This window comes from Zea mays, chromosome 4, assembly GCF_902167145.1.
Source record: "Zea mays cultivar B73 chromosome 4, Zm-B73-REFERENCE-NAM-5.0, whole genome shotgun sequence".
Taxonomy (NCBI): Eukaryota; Viridiplantae; Streptophyta; class Magnoliopsida; order Poales; family Poaceae; genus Zea; species Zea mays.
In genome coordinates this window covers 38,447,652-38,467,011 of record NC_050099.1, presented here as the reverse complement: position 1 = coordinate 38,467,011, position 19,360 = coordinate 38,447,652, and the positions used below count along the sequence as shown (strand labels likewise).

General features: G+C 45.6%; 1 protein-coding gene across 4 annotated transcripts in view; it reads right to left on the bottom strand.

The window, feature by feature from the left end:
- The window catches only part of LOC100192466 (uncharacterized), a 38,875-nt gene extending 32,594 nt beyond the window's left edge, over positions 1-6,281 (bottom strand). Inside the window, 3 exon segments of one of the 4 annotated variants that reach the window (NM_001137686.1) lie at positions 1,311-1,363; positions 4,529-4,763; positions 5,863-6,144. Coding sequence is in view for 3 of the 4 variants with exons in the window: in XM_008678250.4 (XP_008676472.1) it covers positions 4,529-4,763; positions 5,863-5,909 (282 nt within the window). In the remaining variant the exon portion in view is untranslated. 4 annotated transcript variants of the gene reach the window in all.
- Between the last annotated feature and the right edge of the window lie 13,079 nt (positions 6,282-19,360).

The window sequence follows — 19,360 nt, the reverse complement described above, 5'->3', positions numbered from 1 at the left end:
TAGTAAAGGTAAGTAAGTATTGGTTGTCCAGTTCTATCTAGGTTTCGTCCTACAGTCAACATTGCTCTGATACCACTTCTGTAACACCCGGGTTTTAGGGGTCCAAAGCCCGGGCGTAAACATAATCACCAGGTGTGCTGGGACCAAGTCTCACACATACGATGAATCATGGCACAGGATCGAATGTCACATCTTTACTACATAACAGGAGTTCTATACAAAATAAATAATTACATTATAAGGAGACAACGGTCCAGCAACCCAAAGTTGACTGGGAGACGACGACCTAGACCTCTCACGAACTCATCGCAGCATCCTCCACGCGCCTCATCCTGCGGTACCTGTTCTTGACCTGTGGGGGGGGTGTGAGACAGCAAGAGTGAGCTCACAAACGTTCATCGCTCAGCAAGTTGTGGGGAATAATGTGCATGAACTCGCCAAAGGTGAGAGCTCACGTGAAGTGTAAGGTTTACCAAAGAGGATGGTTAGAGCTGAGCATTGCTTTTAAAGTTGGTCAAAATTTTATTAGCAATTACTAAGTATAAGTAAATACCAACCCAATTAAGTAGTAGAACAAAAGTAACAACCTCACCTGCGATGCAATGCATATGACAAATTGAGTTTAAGTTCCATAATTTAATCATCAGAGAGTCCTGAGCTGCTCATGACCGTGAGCTCGGCTAGTATACCAGTTTTACACTCTGCAGAGGTGGTACCCTTTACCCACAAGTCATGTTACCCATCTGCCAAGGGATCGCGACTTCCCATACACCTCTACCGAGGAGGCGAGGCAGGGTAACACTACGAGGCCTTTACAAAGTTCCACTAGCTTCAGAAAACCCGCTACAGTTTATAGGAAGCTCCAATGCAGGAATCCCTTGCAGGACCGCCATCGCAGCAAAATCCTCCTGAGGGCCTCCCTACACTGACCACTCCCCTACTGCCCTTGCCCCTTTCGGGTAAGGTAGTCCTCCACTAGCTTTCCTAATTAATCAGCCAAGGGCGTCCATAAACCCTTGTGGTGGCATGTGTTTCTCAAGTTAAGCTCTATGTTCCAATTAACATTTAATGATCTTATCATGAACATAAATAAAATAACAACATAATTGGAACATAGATATAATGAAATATTAACCCAAAACCATATAAAGCAGTAGCAGAACTACCCAAGTGATTCAGGGGTAAACAAGGTATTCAGGATAAACAATCTAGGGTGACCTATTGGGTCCCATCAAAATTAACCTATGCAGATCATTATGATTAATCAGAACATGAATAGGTAAGAAGAAGTGATCAAGGGCACAACTTGCCTGAGACTTGAGATTCCAGTTACCAGGGTGATCTTCAGGTCCTCGTGACCTCACTGCTAGTCGTAGCAATACAAACAAACATGGTATAGACAAAATTAACATCACACCAAACATGAGAACAAACTGCGTAATAATAATCTACGCGCTGCTACGAGATCGTAGGAACAAGAATCACTAAATTCGGAGTTACGGTTATGAAGTTATGATTTTATAAAGATTTAAGTGTTGGACAAGAAAGAAATTGAGCACATAAATTATACCTTTGTTTCATAATAAAATTACCGGATGATAAACAATATTATTATGAATTTATAGCAAGTGGAATAAATTAATTCGGACCTAAGATGAATTAAATATGAATTATACAAGTTTCTGGAATTATTTTTATACTAAAAATCAATTTCCCTAATCATTTCTCTATTTTTATCTACCTCTGGACTGCGCGCCAAAATCAAAGAAGTGCAGGGGCTAATTTGTATATTTCTCCAAGACTCATATTCTCACTGCGCGGATGGCGGGTTGGTTATGGGATTTTGCGGGGGCTCCTTTGCATAAAATCCCAGCCGAAGGGGTACGGGTCATTTTGAGCCGCACGATCAGATATCGAGGGCTCAGATTAGATCGCTTATCCCCGAACCGGTATGCATTACCAGCCGCCGGATCGGGATCCGACGACCCAGAGTTTATGAAACCAGATCTAACCACTACCGTTAGATTCGAGATCAACGGTTCCCGACCAATGTGGCGAAGGGGTACGCTAACTTCTAATCGCAGCCGTTCTCCACTGGATCAATGGTCCGGATCGATCACGTGAAGAGGTACGCCTACTGCCTAATCGTGGCCGTTGGTCAAAATCCAAGGGTCCGAAGACCCATCCCCTACCCACCGCCGAGCCATGGCGGCGCGCTCAGAACGCACGGCGGCGCACTCGCCGGTGCACGGTGAATGGCCCAACCGAACCCCCACTACCCCTACAGCAGGTTCTTACGCACGGCAGAGACGATACTGGGCAAGAGGGGAGGTCAATTACCTTTGTTTACAGTGACGACGTCTCGCACCACGGCACGGGGCGGCGCGGACACTGGGAGGAGACCCGGTGAGGAGTTCCCGCGGCCACAGAAGCTAATCCCAGTCGCGATGCTTCGGAGATCTTTCTCCCGATTCAGCGGCGCAACCAGGTGAGTAATCGGGCCCCGAGAAGTAACGCCGGAGAGGAGTACCGCGGCGGTGGTCAACCCCAAATCCCGATCCCCCTGCTCACGGCGAGCTTCGCGGTAATGGTGGCGCTCTACGTCTCTCTCTCACTGGCAAGACCCTTGGCTGGCGATGGCGTCCAACGATAGCGGTATGGATGCGCAGACGGCTGGCCCCTATTTTATTACTGCGGAGAGGCGGTTGGGTCGTTCGCAGGCACCGGCGGAGCTGCGGCAATGGCGGCAAATCTGTTTCGCCCCAGCGCACGGATCGGAGAGGCCGGTGATGACGCGTGGGCTTAGCGGCGACTGCAACGAACCCGCCCGAGAACTCCGGCGGCGGGATCCCCTGGTCTGGCGGCGGTCGGTCCGGAGTTCAGGCAGATTCTCAACAACCCAGCACCCAGGCGGCTTCCGGTTCAACGGGGAAGAGGACCCGACAGGTGGGCCCCACCCGGCATTGAGTGCGCAAGCTGGCTGGCGCCCCGGCAGTGAGAAGGAGCGCGGGCGAGAGAATGGTCGAGCGCGGTCCGTGCGCGAAGGCGCCTGACGAAGCGGGCCCACCCGGTCAGTAGGCGGAAGTGTGGGCTGTGGGGAGAGGAAAGTGCTAGCTGGGCCGGAATGGGGTAGTTGCTGGCCCATCTGAAGTTTTATCTTTTTCTTTTTATTTATTCATTTTCCTTTCTCTTTTCTTCTAGGTTTAAATTTGAATGTGAATTTAGTTTCAAACCTTGTGCAAATTTGTTATCAAATCATATTATGGAATGAAAAATACAAATTTTAGAAATATATTTATATTATTTATATTTTTCATATCATTTCTCTTCTTACCTTCAAACCCTAATTTTCAATTTAGGGTTTAATCCAATTTCTAGTTATTATTAGCTTATTATCATTAGAATTATTTTTAATGCACAAACATATAAACTCCAGCATGATGCATTTTTTTATCATTTGTTTGACTTAATCTCTAAATGGTGTGTGGGCTCTTTTCTTATGATGCAAATGAGGCACATAAAATGAAGAAATCACTATATATTCCTTGTATACAATTTTGAGTATTACACTTTAATGCTGTAGTAAGGGGTACCCCTGATTCAGGGTACCGACAGACATCAAATGAGCTCTCACAGTGGAAGTCCTTGCTGATTTTCTTGATCTCTGGGATGCAATTCTCATAGTAAACATAAATCCACAAAGGGAGGACAAACACATATTCAGTTTTGCTCATAATGGAAAATATTATGCTAAAGTAGCCTACAAAAGTCTCTTCATTGGATCAACATACTTTGAGCACTGAGACAGGGTTTGGCATTCCTGGTCCCCCCAAAATGCAAATTTTCCTTATGGCTTGTGGCGCTTCAGAGGTGTTGCATAGCTGATAGACTTCAAAGGAGGGGGCTGGATCACTCAGATCAGTGTCCTCTTTGTGACCAGGAAACAGAAACCATTGACCGTCTCCTTGTGAGTTGTGTGTTTGCAAGAAGCTACTAGTTTAGGCTGCTGGGACAGGTTAACCTTCAGGATTTCACTCCTCAAGTGCATAAAGAGAATATCATGCTCTGGTGGAAAAGATGCAGTGATCAGCTGCATGGTATAGCCAGAAAAGGGCTAAACTCGCTTATCAGACTCGGCCTCTGGATCTTGCGGAACCATCGAACTGCATGTGTCTTTGACGGTTTGTCTCTCTGTCTTAATGTAGCCATCAAGAGGACCGAGGAGGAGAGGGATCTGTGGGTGTTAGGAGGGGCTAAAAACCTAGATCTCCTAACATCCCCAATCCCAGATCTTTAGATCAGAGTAGTTCCGGGTTTTTTCCTCATGGATGTCTTTTTGTTTCTTTGTTTTAGGCTGCAGTAATGGGAGCTTTTTGTGTCTCCCTGTATTGATCCATTTTGAATCTTTTTTCTCTCTCTTCTTAATGAAATGATGTGCATGCCTCTTGCGCTTTCGAGAAAAAAAAGCATGTGGAGGTAGAAACGCAAACGAAGGACAACAATACTAAAAGGAAAAGTATCTACATACCTGACCATGACGGATTGGACTTCTTAAAGTGTACAGCCCACTAGATCTAAACCGCGATAGAGCCTCGTCTCCAATAAAAAAGTCAAGATCAGCCATGATGCCTGCATTATACTGCGCTATCCAGTTTGCACTACTCAACAGCTCTGTCTGGTCTAGAAAAGATTCATTTGCTGCTACGACAGTAGGGAGGGTGAAAGACGGCTCTGAGTTCCCAGAAAATCCAAGTTTGCTATACCTAAACATAAGAGTATAAAAATATTGTAAGGATAAACTGGTGAAAGACGGCTCCTCGGTGCTATACTATCAAGAAAAAAAAGACACAGAGTGACATAGTTCGGCAATTGCAGAGAAATCAAAGCAATTCAGAATGAAAATTGTTGACATCCTATAAGAAGATTCATCTGTGGCCATTATTACCTTTAGATCTGTTCTTGTGAGTCTATACTTTGTTAGTTGTTCATAAACAGATGTGGAATAATGTGACAACAATGTCTGGGAAGTTGATAAACCCAGCATTCAAGGCGTATGTCTTATTACAACCTAAAATGCTGGAAGCTGAGAGTACAAGAGGAAAAGTTACCATGGAATCTGCCTTGAGTTGAGGATACTATATGCACCATAAAGTACAGCACAGGCAGGACGGAGACATATAATTTCACATTTTACTTGGCGAGAAGCTGAGGAGCAGTCTCAATTAAAATAAAAGGTTACCATTATAACAGTCCTCACGACCTTACACTTTCCATCCCAAATTATAAGTCATTCCGATTTTTTCAGAAAGTGAAAGTATCTCAAGTTTGGTCAAATTCATGTAATAAAACAGTAACAGTTATGATACCAAATAATTATCATTAAGTTCTTTATTAATTGTATTTTTTATAGTATACCTATTTGGTGTCACGAATCTTTGTATCCCTCTCCGTCATTTTGGCTTTGACTCTCCGGTGAAGTTGGAACGACTCGTCATAACTTGCAACGAACGGAGGTAAATAAAAAACAATCACCAGCTCTTACCCTTCACTGCACCTGCACGGGTTTATACCCTGACCGCGCAACAGCACAGCCCAGAAGAGCAGAACGGGCAGCTTGGCTTGGGTACTGTCTCGGTGTCTCCCGATCCTAACCGGCGATCTAGAGTTACATATGGAGCAGTCCTAACCCAATCAGTACCTCCAAACTGCACAACGAGAATGTCCCACGACAAACCAAGCCACGGGCCCCCATTTCAGGAGGCAACCGCGCGCTCTCGAGGGGAACGCTCGGCGATAGAGCAGTACTGGCACCAGTGGCCCCGAGGCCGGCGGCAGCGAGTGGGCGAGAGGGGTCGGGGTTACCCTGTGCCGTTGTCGATGACGATGGCCGGGCGCGCGGTGGCGTCCATGACTGGCAGGTCCGGCGAGTCCCGGCCGGCTCATGTCTCCTCCGTCGCCGCCGCCGGATTGGCCGGGAGGCGGGGCATCGGGGTCCGCCGCGATCGAGGCCTGCGCGCGGGCTCGAGAGATTCGGGGAGGCGGGCGGGTGGTGCGCGGCGCGTGGCGATCCGGAGGAGACCTGGCGAGTCGGTTGATTTGGTTGACGAGGGAAGCGGGAAGGAAGAACCAGCCACCCAGAAGGCCAGAACCCAGGCGAAGTGGGTGGCTTGTGTTGTACTGTTGTGAGTGATATGTCTGGGTCTGTGTGCGCCCCGCGTTGGTGGGGTGGGTGGGTGACCTCTGGCTCTGTCCATCAGTGGGGTAAGCAACGAGCACGTTCATTAGTGCTGTTTGGTTGGGGCTTTTCGGCATGTAATAATCAATTCACATCATTAATGGATACCGCTGCTTCCTGTTTGATTGCGTCGGACAGACAGTAATGGATCACAGCGTTTACAGATACTACGGCACAGTACAATGCCCATGCCGTTCACAGATTTCCCCTTACACAGTGAGAAGAAAAAATTCCCTACACAAACAATGACAGGCTTCGGTTTTCTCAGATCACGGCTGTAACCATTCATCGTCGTTTACTGTCAGCAACCCTGCAACAACTGATCAAGAGGAGGAGGAAGAGAAGACAGCGGTAGCAGAAAAAGGGAAGAGCGCAAAGACTGATGGTGGGCTGCGAAGAAGTAAGAGAACACCACGGCCCAACAACAAGTTCACAGGGCAGGAGTGGGTTAAGTGATTCAGGCCCATGTGGTCTTGTAATGGGATGTAAATAAGGGAGACGTGGAAAGAGGGAGGACATCGAACAAGGAACCCTGGAACCGGCTGCGTCCGGCAGATTGGCGGCGTGCCGTCGTGTACGAACTCCAACTATACCATACTCCAGAAATCTTCGTGAGAGGAAGTCGAGCGCCGGGAGCGGTGCTCAACTCATCTGCTCATCGGGGTTCTAACATTTGGTATTCGGAGCTGAGACTGGAGCACTCGCACGGCTACTTCACCAGGCCTCAAGCCATGGCGCCGTCGCAGGTGGAGGATCTGATGGCGCAACTGTTGGCTAAGATCGAGGAGGGTAACAAGGAAACACACCGGCGCATGGAGGTAATGCAAGCATCCATGGTGACGGTTGAAGCAACGATCAAAGGGTTGATGAAGGAGCAAGGTGAACTTCGCCGATGGCGGCCAGAGGTCGAGACGAAGGTGTCGGAAGTTGCAGAAGCCCTGAAGACAATCCAAGCTAAGATTGATCAATTTGGGAAAGGGGTGGCAACCGAAGCGCATCGGGAAGGAATTCCAGCAACTGATGGTGCGTCGATCTCTGTTCAACGGGAGATCCCGTCGACTGAAGCGACGCACGGGCAACTTCGCCAACGCTTTGCTGAAAATCACCGGAGACCGGGTGTTGTTACGGATAATTTCCGGACACCCGCTCCGGTCGAAGGTATGAAAATTCCCCCGGAACACATGTCTAATTTCTTCGATTGGGGTTCGATGGGGAGAAATTCGATGGCCGAATGGTCTCAAATGTCTGGACCACCTATGCCTAACATGAACTTTCCGGTGTTTGATGGAACCAACCCTAAACTGTGGAAGCACAGGTGTGAAACTTATTTTGAGTTTTACGCGGTACCTGTGGAAAGATGGGTGAAATTAGCTACCATGTATTTTGAGGGATCTGCTGTTTTCTGGGTTCAATCCATGGAAGGTAGAATTAGAGAAATGGGGTGGGAAACATTGTGTGCAGCTCTTAGTGCTAGATTTGGTAGAGATCAGCATAACCTACTCATTCGTCAATTCTACCATATCCATCAGACTAGTTCAGTAGCTGAATATGTAGAGAATTTTGATCAACTCATGCATCAGTTGTTAGCTCATGAAAACAACTTGACTTCAACCATGATAACTGCGAGATTTGTGGATGGGTTGAAAGACGAAATTAAAACTGTTGTAATCATTCAACGCCCACCCGATTTGGATACTGCTTGCTCTTTGGCAATGTTGCAGGAGGACGTGCTGCAGCACACGAGACACCGGGAGATCAAGCGATCAGACTTCAGCAATTTTTCTCGAACACAGACGAAGTCTACACCAATGCCATTGCCTTTACCCCCATTTCCTGTGACTCGAGTCAGTGGAGCAACAGAAGAGCGTAGAAGTCAGCAACAGCATCAGAACAAGGGAGAAGATAGCAAACTATCAACTCTGAGGGCATATCGAAGGGCTAAGGGTCTGTGTTTCAAGTGTGGGGAGCGCTGGAGTCATTCACACCGTTGTTCCACCGCTGTTCCATTACATGTGGTGGAGGAGATGTGGGAGCTGGCCACAAAAGAGGAAGATATTGCTGAAGGAACTGAAGAAAACAATGGAGGTGGTATTGAGCAGAGTCCAGATAGCATTCATGCAATATCTACGGCTGCAGTTGATGGCAGTGAAGGTATTCAGACTATTCGATTGTGGGCTTCAGTGCATTGTCAACAAGTTTTAGTGCTGGTGGATTCGGGCAGCACTGCCAGTTTTCTTGGAAGTCATCTCATGGGAATCATGCCAGAAGTGCAATTGCTCAGCAAACCACTGAAAATAAGGGTGGCAGATGGAAGAGTTCTATTGAGCAAATACTTTGTTCCGGATTGCAAATGGCTATGTGGAGGTCTGACTTTCTCTACGCATTTTAAAATAATTCCTCTGGGGGGTTATGATATCATACTGGGCATGGATTGGTTGGAACGTCATAGTCCAATGTCTGTACACTGGGCAGAAAAGTGGTTGGAATTTGAGTATGGACAGAGAAAGGTCCAGTTGCAAGGGGTGCAGCCCAGAATTCAGACATGTTACAGTCTCAAGTGTGGTCAGTTGGACTCTATGATCAAGCAGGAAGCAGTAGAGCAGTTGTTGATACTGAAGAACGTGGAAAAGGGTGAAGTTACTGCTGAACTGGTGCCGAAACCAATACAACAGTTGATCGATCAATATCAGCACCTTTTCTTGAAACCTGAAGGTTTACCTCCTCGAAGACCAGTGGACCATGCCATTGATTTACTACCTGGTGCCCAACCATTTCGGTTGAGACCTTATAGATATACTCCACAACAGAAAGATGAAATTGAAAAGCAAGTTCGGGAAATGTTATCTAGTGGAGTAATTCAACAAAGCTCTAGTCCTTTTGCATCACCCATTGAAAGGGAATTAGGCTTACACATAGTCCCTAATTAATTTTGGTGGTTGAATCGCCCAACACAAACAATTGGACTAACTAGTTTGCTCTAGATTATATGTTCTACAGGTGCCAAAGGTTCATCTATAACTATACTTAATCGACTGTCCGGAATACCGTAGATTATTCCGGACAGGAGAAGCTTTTTGGAAAAACAGGCCAAGCGCGGACCGTCCGGGCCCCTACGGCGGATCGTCCGCGACACCAGGATACCCTTCGGACAGAACCAATGCAAAAATACAAGTCTCCACTATGGACCATCCGGAGGAAAGCAAGGACCGTCCGAGCCCTCGCGCGGACCGTCCGGCCTCAGGCGCGGACCGTTCGGTAGGTGAGAAACCGAAAAACCCGAAGGTGACGGGTTCGGAGAAATGAATTATAGCGGCCTCGCGGACCGTCCGGGCCAGGCGGGCGGACCGTCCACGACTGGCTTCATCTGACATCTGACGACGCATTAAATGCGATATAGCCGTTGATATAGCCGTTACTGCTGACCGTTGCGTTTTCAGCCGTTGATCTACAGGGGCAGACCGTCCGGACCAGGCGGGCGGACCGTCCGCGCTCAGCAGAATGGAGCAACGGCTAGGAAGTGGTTGGTGGCTATAAATACAACCCCAACCACCTCCATTCACTTCATCCAAGCATTCCAACCTTCAACATTCAATACAAGAGCTAGCAATCCATTCCAAGACACATTCAAAACCTCCATCTTTCCAAGTTTCACAATTGAGAAAAGAGATCATTAGTGATTAGTGACTTGAGAGAGAAAGTGATCCGTGTGTTATTTGTCGCTCTTGTCGCTTGGTTTTTGCAATCGTGCTTTCTTTCAATCTTTCTTACGTTCAACTCAATTGTAATCAAGGCAAGAGACACCAATTGTGTGGTGGTCCTTGTGGGGAAGTTTGTTCCCGTTTGATTGAGAAGAGAAAGCTCACTCGGTCCGAGGGACCGTTTGAGAGAGGGAAGGGTTGAAAGAGACCCGGCCTTTGTGGCCTCCTCAACGGGGAGTAGGTTTGCAAGAACCGAACCTCGGTAAAACAAATCCGCGTGTCACACTTCTTACTTGCTTGCGATTTGTTTTGCCCCTCTCTCGCGGACTCGATTATATTTCTAACGCTAACCCGGCTTGTAGTTGTGATTAACTTTGTAAATTTCAGTTTCGCCCTATTCACCCCCCCCCCCCTCTAGGCGACTATCAATTGGTATCAAAGCCCGGTGCTTCATTAGAGCCTAACCGCTCGAAGTGATGTCGGGAGATCACGCCAAGAAGGAGATGGAGACCGGCGAAAAGCCCACTACAAGCCATGGGAGCACTTCGTCGGAAGAGTCCCGCACCAAAAGGAAGGAGAAGAAGAACTCCTCCAAAGGGAAGGAGAAGAAGTCTTCTTCACACCACAAGGAGAAGAAGGAGAAATCTTCTTCTCACAAGACACGCCGGAGTGGGGACAAGAAAAAGAGGATGAGGAAAGTGGTCTACTACGAGACCGATTCTTCATCGCCATCCACCTCCGGCTCCGACGCGGCTTCCGTCACTTCTAAGCGCCAAGAGCGCAAGAAGTATAGTAAGATCCCCCTACGCTACCCTCGCATTTCCAAACATACACCTTTACTTTCCGTCCCATTAGGCAAACCACCAACTTTTGATGGTGAAGATTATGCTAGGTGGAGTGATTTAATGCGATTTCATCTAACCTCACTCCACAAAAGTATATGGAATGTTGTTGAGTTTGGTGCACAGGTGCCATCCGTAGGGGATGAAGACTATGATGAGGATGAGGTGGCCCAAATCGAGCACTTCAACTCTCAGGCAACAACAATACTCCTCGCCTCTTTAAGTAGAGAGGAGTATAACAAAGTTCAAGGGTTGAAGAGCGCCAAGGAGGTTTGGGATGTGCTCAAAACCGCTCACGAAGGAGATGAGCTCACAAAGATCACCAAGTGGGAAACGATCGAGGGGGAGCTCGGTCGCTTCCGGCTTCGCAAAGGAGAAGAGCCACAAAACATGTACAACCGGCTAAAGACCTTGGTAAACCAAGTGCGCAACCTCGGGAGCAAAAAGTGGGATGACCACGAGGTGGTTAAGGTTATTCTAAGATCTCTTATTTTCCTTAACCCTACTCAAGTTCAATTAATCCGTGGCAATCCAAGGTATACACTAATGACCCCCGAGGAAGTAATCGGGAATTTTGTAAGTTTTGAGTGCATGATCGAAGGCTCCAAGAAAATCAACGAGCTTGATGAACCCTCCACGTCCGAAGCACAACCGGTGGCATTTAAGGCGACGGAGGAGAAGAAGGAGGAGTCTACACCAAGTAGACAACCAATTGACGCCTCCAAGCTCGACAATGAGGAGATGGCTTTAATCATCAAAAGCTTTCGCCAAATCCTCAAGCAACGGAAGGGGAAGGATTACAAATCCCGTTCCAAGAAATTTTCCTACAAGTGGGGTAAGCCCGGTCACTTTATTGCTAAATGTCCATTATCAAGTGACAGTGACAGGGATAACGACAAGAAGGGCAAGAGGAGAGAAAAGAAGAGGTACTACAAGAAGAAGGGTGGCGATGCCCATGTTTGCCGAGAATGGGACTCCGACGAGAGCTCCACCGACTCCTCCTCTGACGAGGACGCCGCCAACATCGCCGTCACCAAGGGACTTCTCTTCCCCAACGTCGGCCACAAGTGCCTCATGGCAAAGGACGGCAAAAGGAAGAAGGTTAAATCCAAATCCTCCACTAAATATGAGTCTTCTAGTGATGATTATGCTAGTGATGAGGAGGATAACTTGCGCGTTCTTTTTGCCAACCTTAACATGGAACAAAAGGAAAAACTAAATGAGCTAATTAGTGCCATCCATGAAAAGGATGACCTCTTGGACTCCCAAGAGGACTTCCTAATCAAGGAAAATAAAAAACATGTTAAGGTTAAAAATGCTTATGCTCTAGAGGTAGAAAAATGTGAGAAACTATCTAGTGAGCTAAGTACTTGCCATGACACTATCACCACCCTTAGAAACGAAAATGCTAGTTTAAATGCTAAGGTTGATTCACATGTTTGTAATGTTTCAATTCCCAATCCTAGAAATGATAATGATGATTTGGTTGCTAAGATTGAAGAATTGAACATTTCTCTTGCTAGCCTTAGAGTAGAAAATGAAAATTTAATTGCTAAGGCTAAAGAACTAGATGTTTGCAATGTTACAATTTCCAATCTTAGAGATAATAATGATATCTTGCGTGCTAAGATTGTTGAACTTAATTCATGCAAACCTTCTATATCTAGTATTGAGCATGTTTCCATTTGTACTAGATGTAGAGATGTTGATATTAATGCTATTCATGATCACATGTCTTTAATTAAACAACAAAATGATCACATAGCAAAATTAGATGCTAAAATTGTCGAGCATAACTTAGAGAATGAAAAATTTAAATTTGCTCGTAGCATGCTTTATAATGGGAGACGCCCTGGCATCAAGGATGGCATTGGCTTCCAAAGGGGAGACAATGTCAAACTTAATGCCCCTCCTAAGAAACTGTCCAACTTTGTTAAGGGCAAGGCTCCCATGCCTCAGGATAACGAGGGTTACATTTTGTACCCTGTCGGTTATCCCGAGGACAAAATTAGGAGAATTCATTCTAGGAAGTCTCACTCTGGCCCTAACCATGCTTTTATGTATAAGGGTGAGACATCTAGTTCTAGGCAACCAACCCGTGCTAAGTTGCCTAAGAAGAGAATTCCTAATGCATCAAATGATCATGACATTTCATTCAAAACTTTTGATGCATCATATGTTTTAACTAACAAATCCGGCAAAGTAGTTGCCAAATATGTTGGGGGCAAGCACAAGGGGTCAAAGACTTGTGTTTGGGTACCCAAAGTTCTTGTGTCTAATGCCAAAGGACCCAAAACCATTTGGGTACCTAAAGTCAAGAACTAAACTTGTTTTGTAGGTTTATGCATCCGGGGGCTCAAGTTGGATTATCGACAGCGGGTGCACAAACCACATGACAGGGGAGAAGAAGATGTTCTCCTCCTATGAGAAAAACCAAGACCCCCAACGAGCTATTACATTCGGGGATGGAAATCAAGGTTTGGTCAAAGGTCTTGGTAAAATTGCTATATCTCCTGACCATTCTATTTCCAATGTTTTTCTTGTAGATTCATTAGACTACCATTTGCTTTCTGTATCTCAATTATGCAAAATGGGTTACAACTGTCTTTTCACTGATATAGGTGTCACTGTCTTTAGAAGAAGTGATGATTCAATAGCATTTAAGGGTGTGTTGGAGGGTCAGCTATACTTAGTAGATTTTAATAGAGCTGAACTCGACACATGCTTAATTGCTAAGACTAACATGGGTTGGCTCTGGCACCGCCGACTAGCCCATGTTGGAATGAAGAATCTTCATAAGCTTCTAAAGGGAGAGCACATTTTAGGACTAACCAATGTTCATTTTGAGAAAGACAGGATTTGTAGCGCATGCCAGGCAGGAAAGCAAGTTGGAGCCCATCATCCACACAAGAACATCATGACGACCGACAGGCCGCTTGAGCTACTCCACATGGATCTATTCGGCCCGATTGCTTACATAAGCATCGGCGGGAGTAAGTATTGTCTTGTAATAGTGGATGATTATTCTCGCTTCACTTGGGTGTTCTTTTTGCAGGAAAAATCTCAAACCCAAGAGACCTTAAAGGGATTCTTGAGACGAGCTCAAAATGAGTTCGGCTTAAGGATTAAGAAAATAAGAAGCGATAACGGGACGGAGTTCAAGAACTCTCAAATTGAAAGCTTCCTTGAGGAGGAGGGCATCAAGCATGAGTTTTCTTCTCCCTACACGCCACAACAAAATGGTGTAGTGGAGAGGAAGAATCGAACTCTACTGGACATGGCAAGAACCATGCTTGATGAGTACAAGACTTCGGATCGGTTTTGGGCCGAGGCGGTCAACACCGCCTGCTACGCCATCAACCGGTTGTATCTACACCGAATCCTCAAGAAGACATCATACGAACTCTTAACCGGTAAAAAGCCCAATATTTCATATTTTAGAGTCTTTGGTAGCAAATGTTTTATTCTTGTTAAGAGAGGTAGAAAATCTAAATTTGCTCCTAAGACTGTAGAAGGCTTTTTACTAGGATATGATTCAAACACAAGGGCATATAGAGTCTTTAACAAGTCCACTGGACAAGTTGAAGTTTCTTGTGACGTTGTGTTTGATGAGACTAATGGCTCTCAAGTAGAGCAAGTTGATCTTGATGAGATAGGTATTGAAGAGGCTCCGTGCATCGCGCTAAGGAACATGTCCATTGGGGATGTGTGTCCTAAGGAATCCGAAGAGCCTCCAAATGCACAAGATCAACCGTCCTCCTCCACGCAAGCATCTCCACCAACACAAAATGAGGATGAAGCTCAAATTGATGAAATAGAAGATCAAGCAAATGAGCCACCTCAAGATGACGGCATTGATCAAGGGGGAGATGCAAATGAGGAAGACAAGGAGGATGAGGAACAAAGACCGCCACACCCAAGAGTCCACCAAGCAATCCAACGAGATCACCCCGTCGACACCATCCTCGGCGACATTCATAAGGGGGTAACCACTAGATCTCGTGTTGCACATTTTTGTGAACATTACTCGTTTGTTTCCTCTATTGAGCCACACAGGGTAGAGGAAGCACTACAAGATTCGGATTGGGTGGTGGCGATGCAAGAGGAGCTCAACAACTTCACTAGGAATGAGGTATGGCATTTAGTTCCACGTCCTAATCAAAATGTTGTAGGAACCAAATGGGTCTTCCGCAACAAGCAAGATGAGCATGGCGTGGTGACAAGGAACAAAGCTCGACTTGTGGCCAAGGGATACTCCCAAGTCGAAGGTTTGGATTTCGGTGAAACCTATGCACCCGTAGCTAGGCTTGAGTCAATTCGTATATTATTGGCCTATGCTACTTACCATGGCTTTAAGCTTTATCAAATGGACGTGAAAAGTGCCTTCCTCAATGGACCAATCAAGGAAGAGGTCTATGTTGAGCAACCTCCCGGCTTTGAAGACAGTGAGTATCCTAACCATGTCTATAAGCTCTCTAAGGCGCTTTATGGGCTCAAGCAAGCCCCAAGAGCATGGTATGAATGCCTTAGAGATTTTCTTATTGCAAATGGATTCAAAGTCGGAAAGGCCGATCCTACGCTCTTTACCAAAACACTTGAGAATGATTTGTTTGTATGCCAAATTTATGTTGATGATATTATATTTGGGTCTACTAACGAATCTACATGTGAAGAGTTTAGTAGGATCATGACACAGAAATTCGAGATGTCTATGATGGGGGAGTTGAAGTACTTCTTAGGATTCCAAGTGAAGCAACTCCAAGAGGGCACCTTCATTAGCCAAACGAAGTACACTCAAGATATTCTAAGCAAGTTTGGAATGAAGGATGCCAAACCCATCAAGACACCCATGGGAACTAATGGGCATCTCGACCTCGACACGGGAGGTAAGTCCGTGGATCAAAAGGTATACCGGTCGATGATAGGTTCCTTACTCTATTTATGTGCATCTCGACCGGATATTATGCTTTCCGTATGCATGTGTGCAAGATTCCAAGCCGACCCTAAGGAAGCTCACCTTACGGCCGTAAAACGAATCTTGAGATATTTGGCTTATACTCCTAAGTTTGGGCTTTGGTATCCTAGGGGATCCACTTTTGATCTAATTGGTTATTCGGATGCCGATTGGGCGGGGTGCAAAATCAATAGGAAGAGCACATCGGGGACTTGCCAGTTCTTGGGAAGATCCTTGGTGTCTTGGGCTTCAAAGAAGCAAAATTCGGTCGCTCTTTCCACCGCCGAAGCCGAGTACATTGCCGCAGGTCATTGTTGCGCGCAATTGCTTTGGATGAGGCAAACCCTGCGGGACTACGGTTACAAATTAACCAAAGTCCCTTTGCTATGTGATAATGAGAGTGCAATCAAGATGGCGGATAATCCCGTCGAGCATAGCCGCACTAAACACATAGCCATTCGGTATCATTTTCTTAGGGATCACCAACAAAAGGGAGATATCGAGATTTCTTACATTAATACTAAAGATCAATTAGCCGATATCTTTACCAAGCCTCTTGATGAACAAACTTTTAATAAACTTAGGCATGAGCTAAATATTCTTGATTCTAGGAATTTCTTTTGTTGACTTGCACATATAGCTCATTTATATACCTTTGATCATGTCTCTTTCATATGCTATGACTAATGTGTTTTCAAGTCTATTTCAAACCAAGTCATAGGTGTATTGAAAGGTAATTTGGAGTCTTCGGCGAAGACAAAGGCTTCCACTACGTAACTCATCTTTCGTCGTCACTCCAAGCAAAAGGACTCCATCTTTGGTATAATCTTCACTCATTTGTTTTGACCAAAGAAGGAGAATGTATCTCGAGGGCTCTAATGATTCCGTTTTTGGCGATTCATGCCAAAGGGGGAGAGAGTATGAGCCCAAAGCAAAAGGACCGCACCACCACTAATTTCAAAAACTTAGTTTTTCAAAGAGTATTTTCAATTGGTATCCTATTGTGTTCAAAAGGGGGAGAAAGTAGTATTTCAAATTGATATATCAAAACCCTCTTGAACACTAAGAGGAGGATCTCATTTAGGGGGAGTTTTGTTTAGTCAAAGGAAAAGCATTTGAAACAGGGGGAGAAAATTTCAAATCTTGAAAATGCTTTGCAAAATCTTATTCATTTACCTTTGACTATTTGCAAAAGAACATTGAAAAGGTTTTACAAAAGAATTTGCAAAAACAAAACTTATGGTGCAAGCGTAGTCCAAAATGTTAAAAAATAAAGAAACAATCCATGTATACTCTATGGGTATTTATATTAGCTCAATTCCAAGCAACCTTTGCACTTACGTTATGCCAACTAGTTCAATTATGCACTTCTATATTTGCTTTGGCTTGTGTTGGCATCAATCACCAAAAAGGGGGAGATTGAAAGGGAATTAGGCTTACACATAGTCCCTAATTAATTTTGGTGGTTGAATCGCCCAACACAAACAATTGGACTAACTAGTTTGCTCTAGATTATATGTTCTACAGGTGCCAAAGGTTCATCTATAACTATACTTAATCGACTGTCCGGAATACCGTAGATTATTCCGGACAGGAGAAGCTTTTTGGAAAAACAGGCCAAGCGCGGACCGTCCGGGCCCCTACGGCGGACCGTCCGCGACACCAGGATACCCTTCGGACAGAACCAATGCAAAAATACAAGTCTCCACTACGGACCGTCCGGAGGAAAGCAAGGACCGTCCGAGCCCTCGCGCGGACCGTCCGGTAGGTGAGAAACCGAAAACCCGAAGGTGACGGGTTCGGAGAAATGAATTATAGCGGCCTCGTGGACCGTCCGGGCCAGGCGGGCGGACCGTCCGCGACTGGCTTTATCTGACATTTGACGACGCATTAAATGCGATATAGCCGTTGATATAGCCGTTACTGCTGACCGTTGCGTTTTCAGCCGTTGATATACAAGGGCGGACCGTCCAGACCAGGCGGGCGGACCGTCCGCGCTCAGCAGAATGGAGCAACGGCTAGGAAGTGGTTGGTGGCTATAAATACAACCCCAACCACCTCCATTCACTTCATCCAAGCATTCCAACCTTCAACATTCAATACAAGAGCTAGCAATCCATTCCAAGACACATTCAAAACCTCCATCTCTCCAAGTTTCACAATTGAGAAAAGAGATCATTAGTGATTAGTGACTTGAGAGAGAAAGTGATCCGTGTGTTATTTGTCGCTCTTGTCGCTTGGTTTTTGCAATCGTGCTTTCTTTCAATCTTTCTTACGTTCAACTCAATTGTAATCAAGGCAAGAGACACCAATTGTGTGGTGGTCCTTGTGGGGAAGTTTGTTCCCGTTTGATTGAGAAGAGAAAGCTCACTCGGTCCGAGGGACCGTTTGAGAGAGGGAAGGGTTGAAAGAGACCCGGCCTTTGTGGCCTCCTCAACGGGGAGTAGGTTTGCAAGAACCGAACCTCGGTAAAACAAATCCGCGTGTCACACTTCTTACTTGCTTGCGATTTGTTTTGCCCCTCTCTCGCGGACTCGATTATATTTCTAACGCTAACCCGGCTTGTAGTTGTGATTAACTTTGTAAATTTCAGTTTCGCCCTATTCACCCCCCCTCTAGGCGACTATCACCCATCCTGTTAGTTAAAAAAAGATGGTGAGTGGCGTTTATGTGTTGATTACAGGAAGTTAAATGCCCACACTGTCAAAAATAGGTATCCACTGCCTATCTTTGATGAGATAATTGATGAGTTGACGGGAGCATCTATTTTCACCAAACTGGATCATCGTTCGGGTTATCACCAGATACGCATCAAGGAGGGTGATGAATACAAAACTGTGTTTCAAACGCACCACGGGCATTTTGAATATAAGGTTATGCCCTTTGGACTAACAGGAGCCCCAGCCACATTTCAAAATTTTATGAATCAGCTACTTGCTCCATTACTACGGAGGTGTGTTGTCGTATTTCTGGATGACGTCCTGGTGTACAGTGCTACCCTGGAAGATCATGTAAGGCATTTGAAACAAGTCTTGGAACTGCTCCAACAACATCAATTACATCTGAAACAGTCGAAATGTTTGTTTGCCCAGAAGAGGCTGGAATTTCTTGGACATGTGATTAGTGTTGAAGGCATATCAACCGATCCTAAGAAGGTGACAGTAATTTCACAATGGCCTACCCCTACCTCAGTTAAAGAAGTTCGAAGTTTCTTAGGCATGGTTGGGTATTATAGGAAGTTCGTGGCACATTTTGGAATTATTAGCAAACCTCTCACCAGCCTGCTGAAAAAAGACAATATATTTGCTTGGACTGAATTGGCAGACCAATCATTTCGAGCTCTAAAAACAGCCTTAACACAGACTCCAGTATTAGCTATACCTAATTTTGCCAAGCCTTTTACCATTGAAACAGATGCAAGTGGGGGAGGAGTTGGTGCTGTCTTACAGCAGGACGGACATCCAGTGGCATTTATCAGTCGAGCACTGGGTCCAAAGAATCTGGGTTTATCTACCTATGAAAAAGAGTGTTTAGCTATTCTCTTTGCGATAGAACAATGGCGTCCCTATTTACAGCATGGTGAATTCATCATCAAGACCGATCATCAGAGCTTAACCCATCTCGATGATCA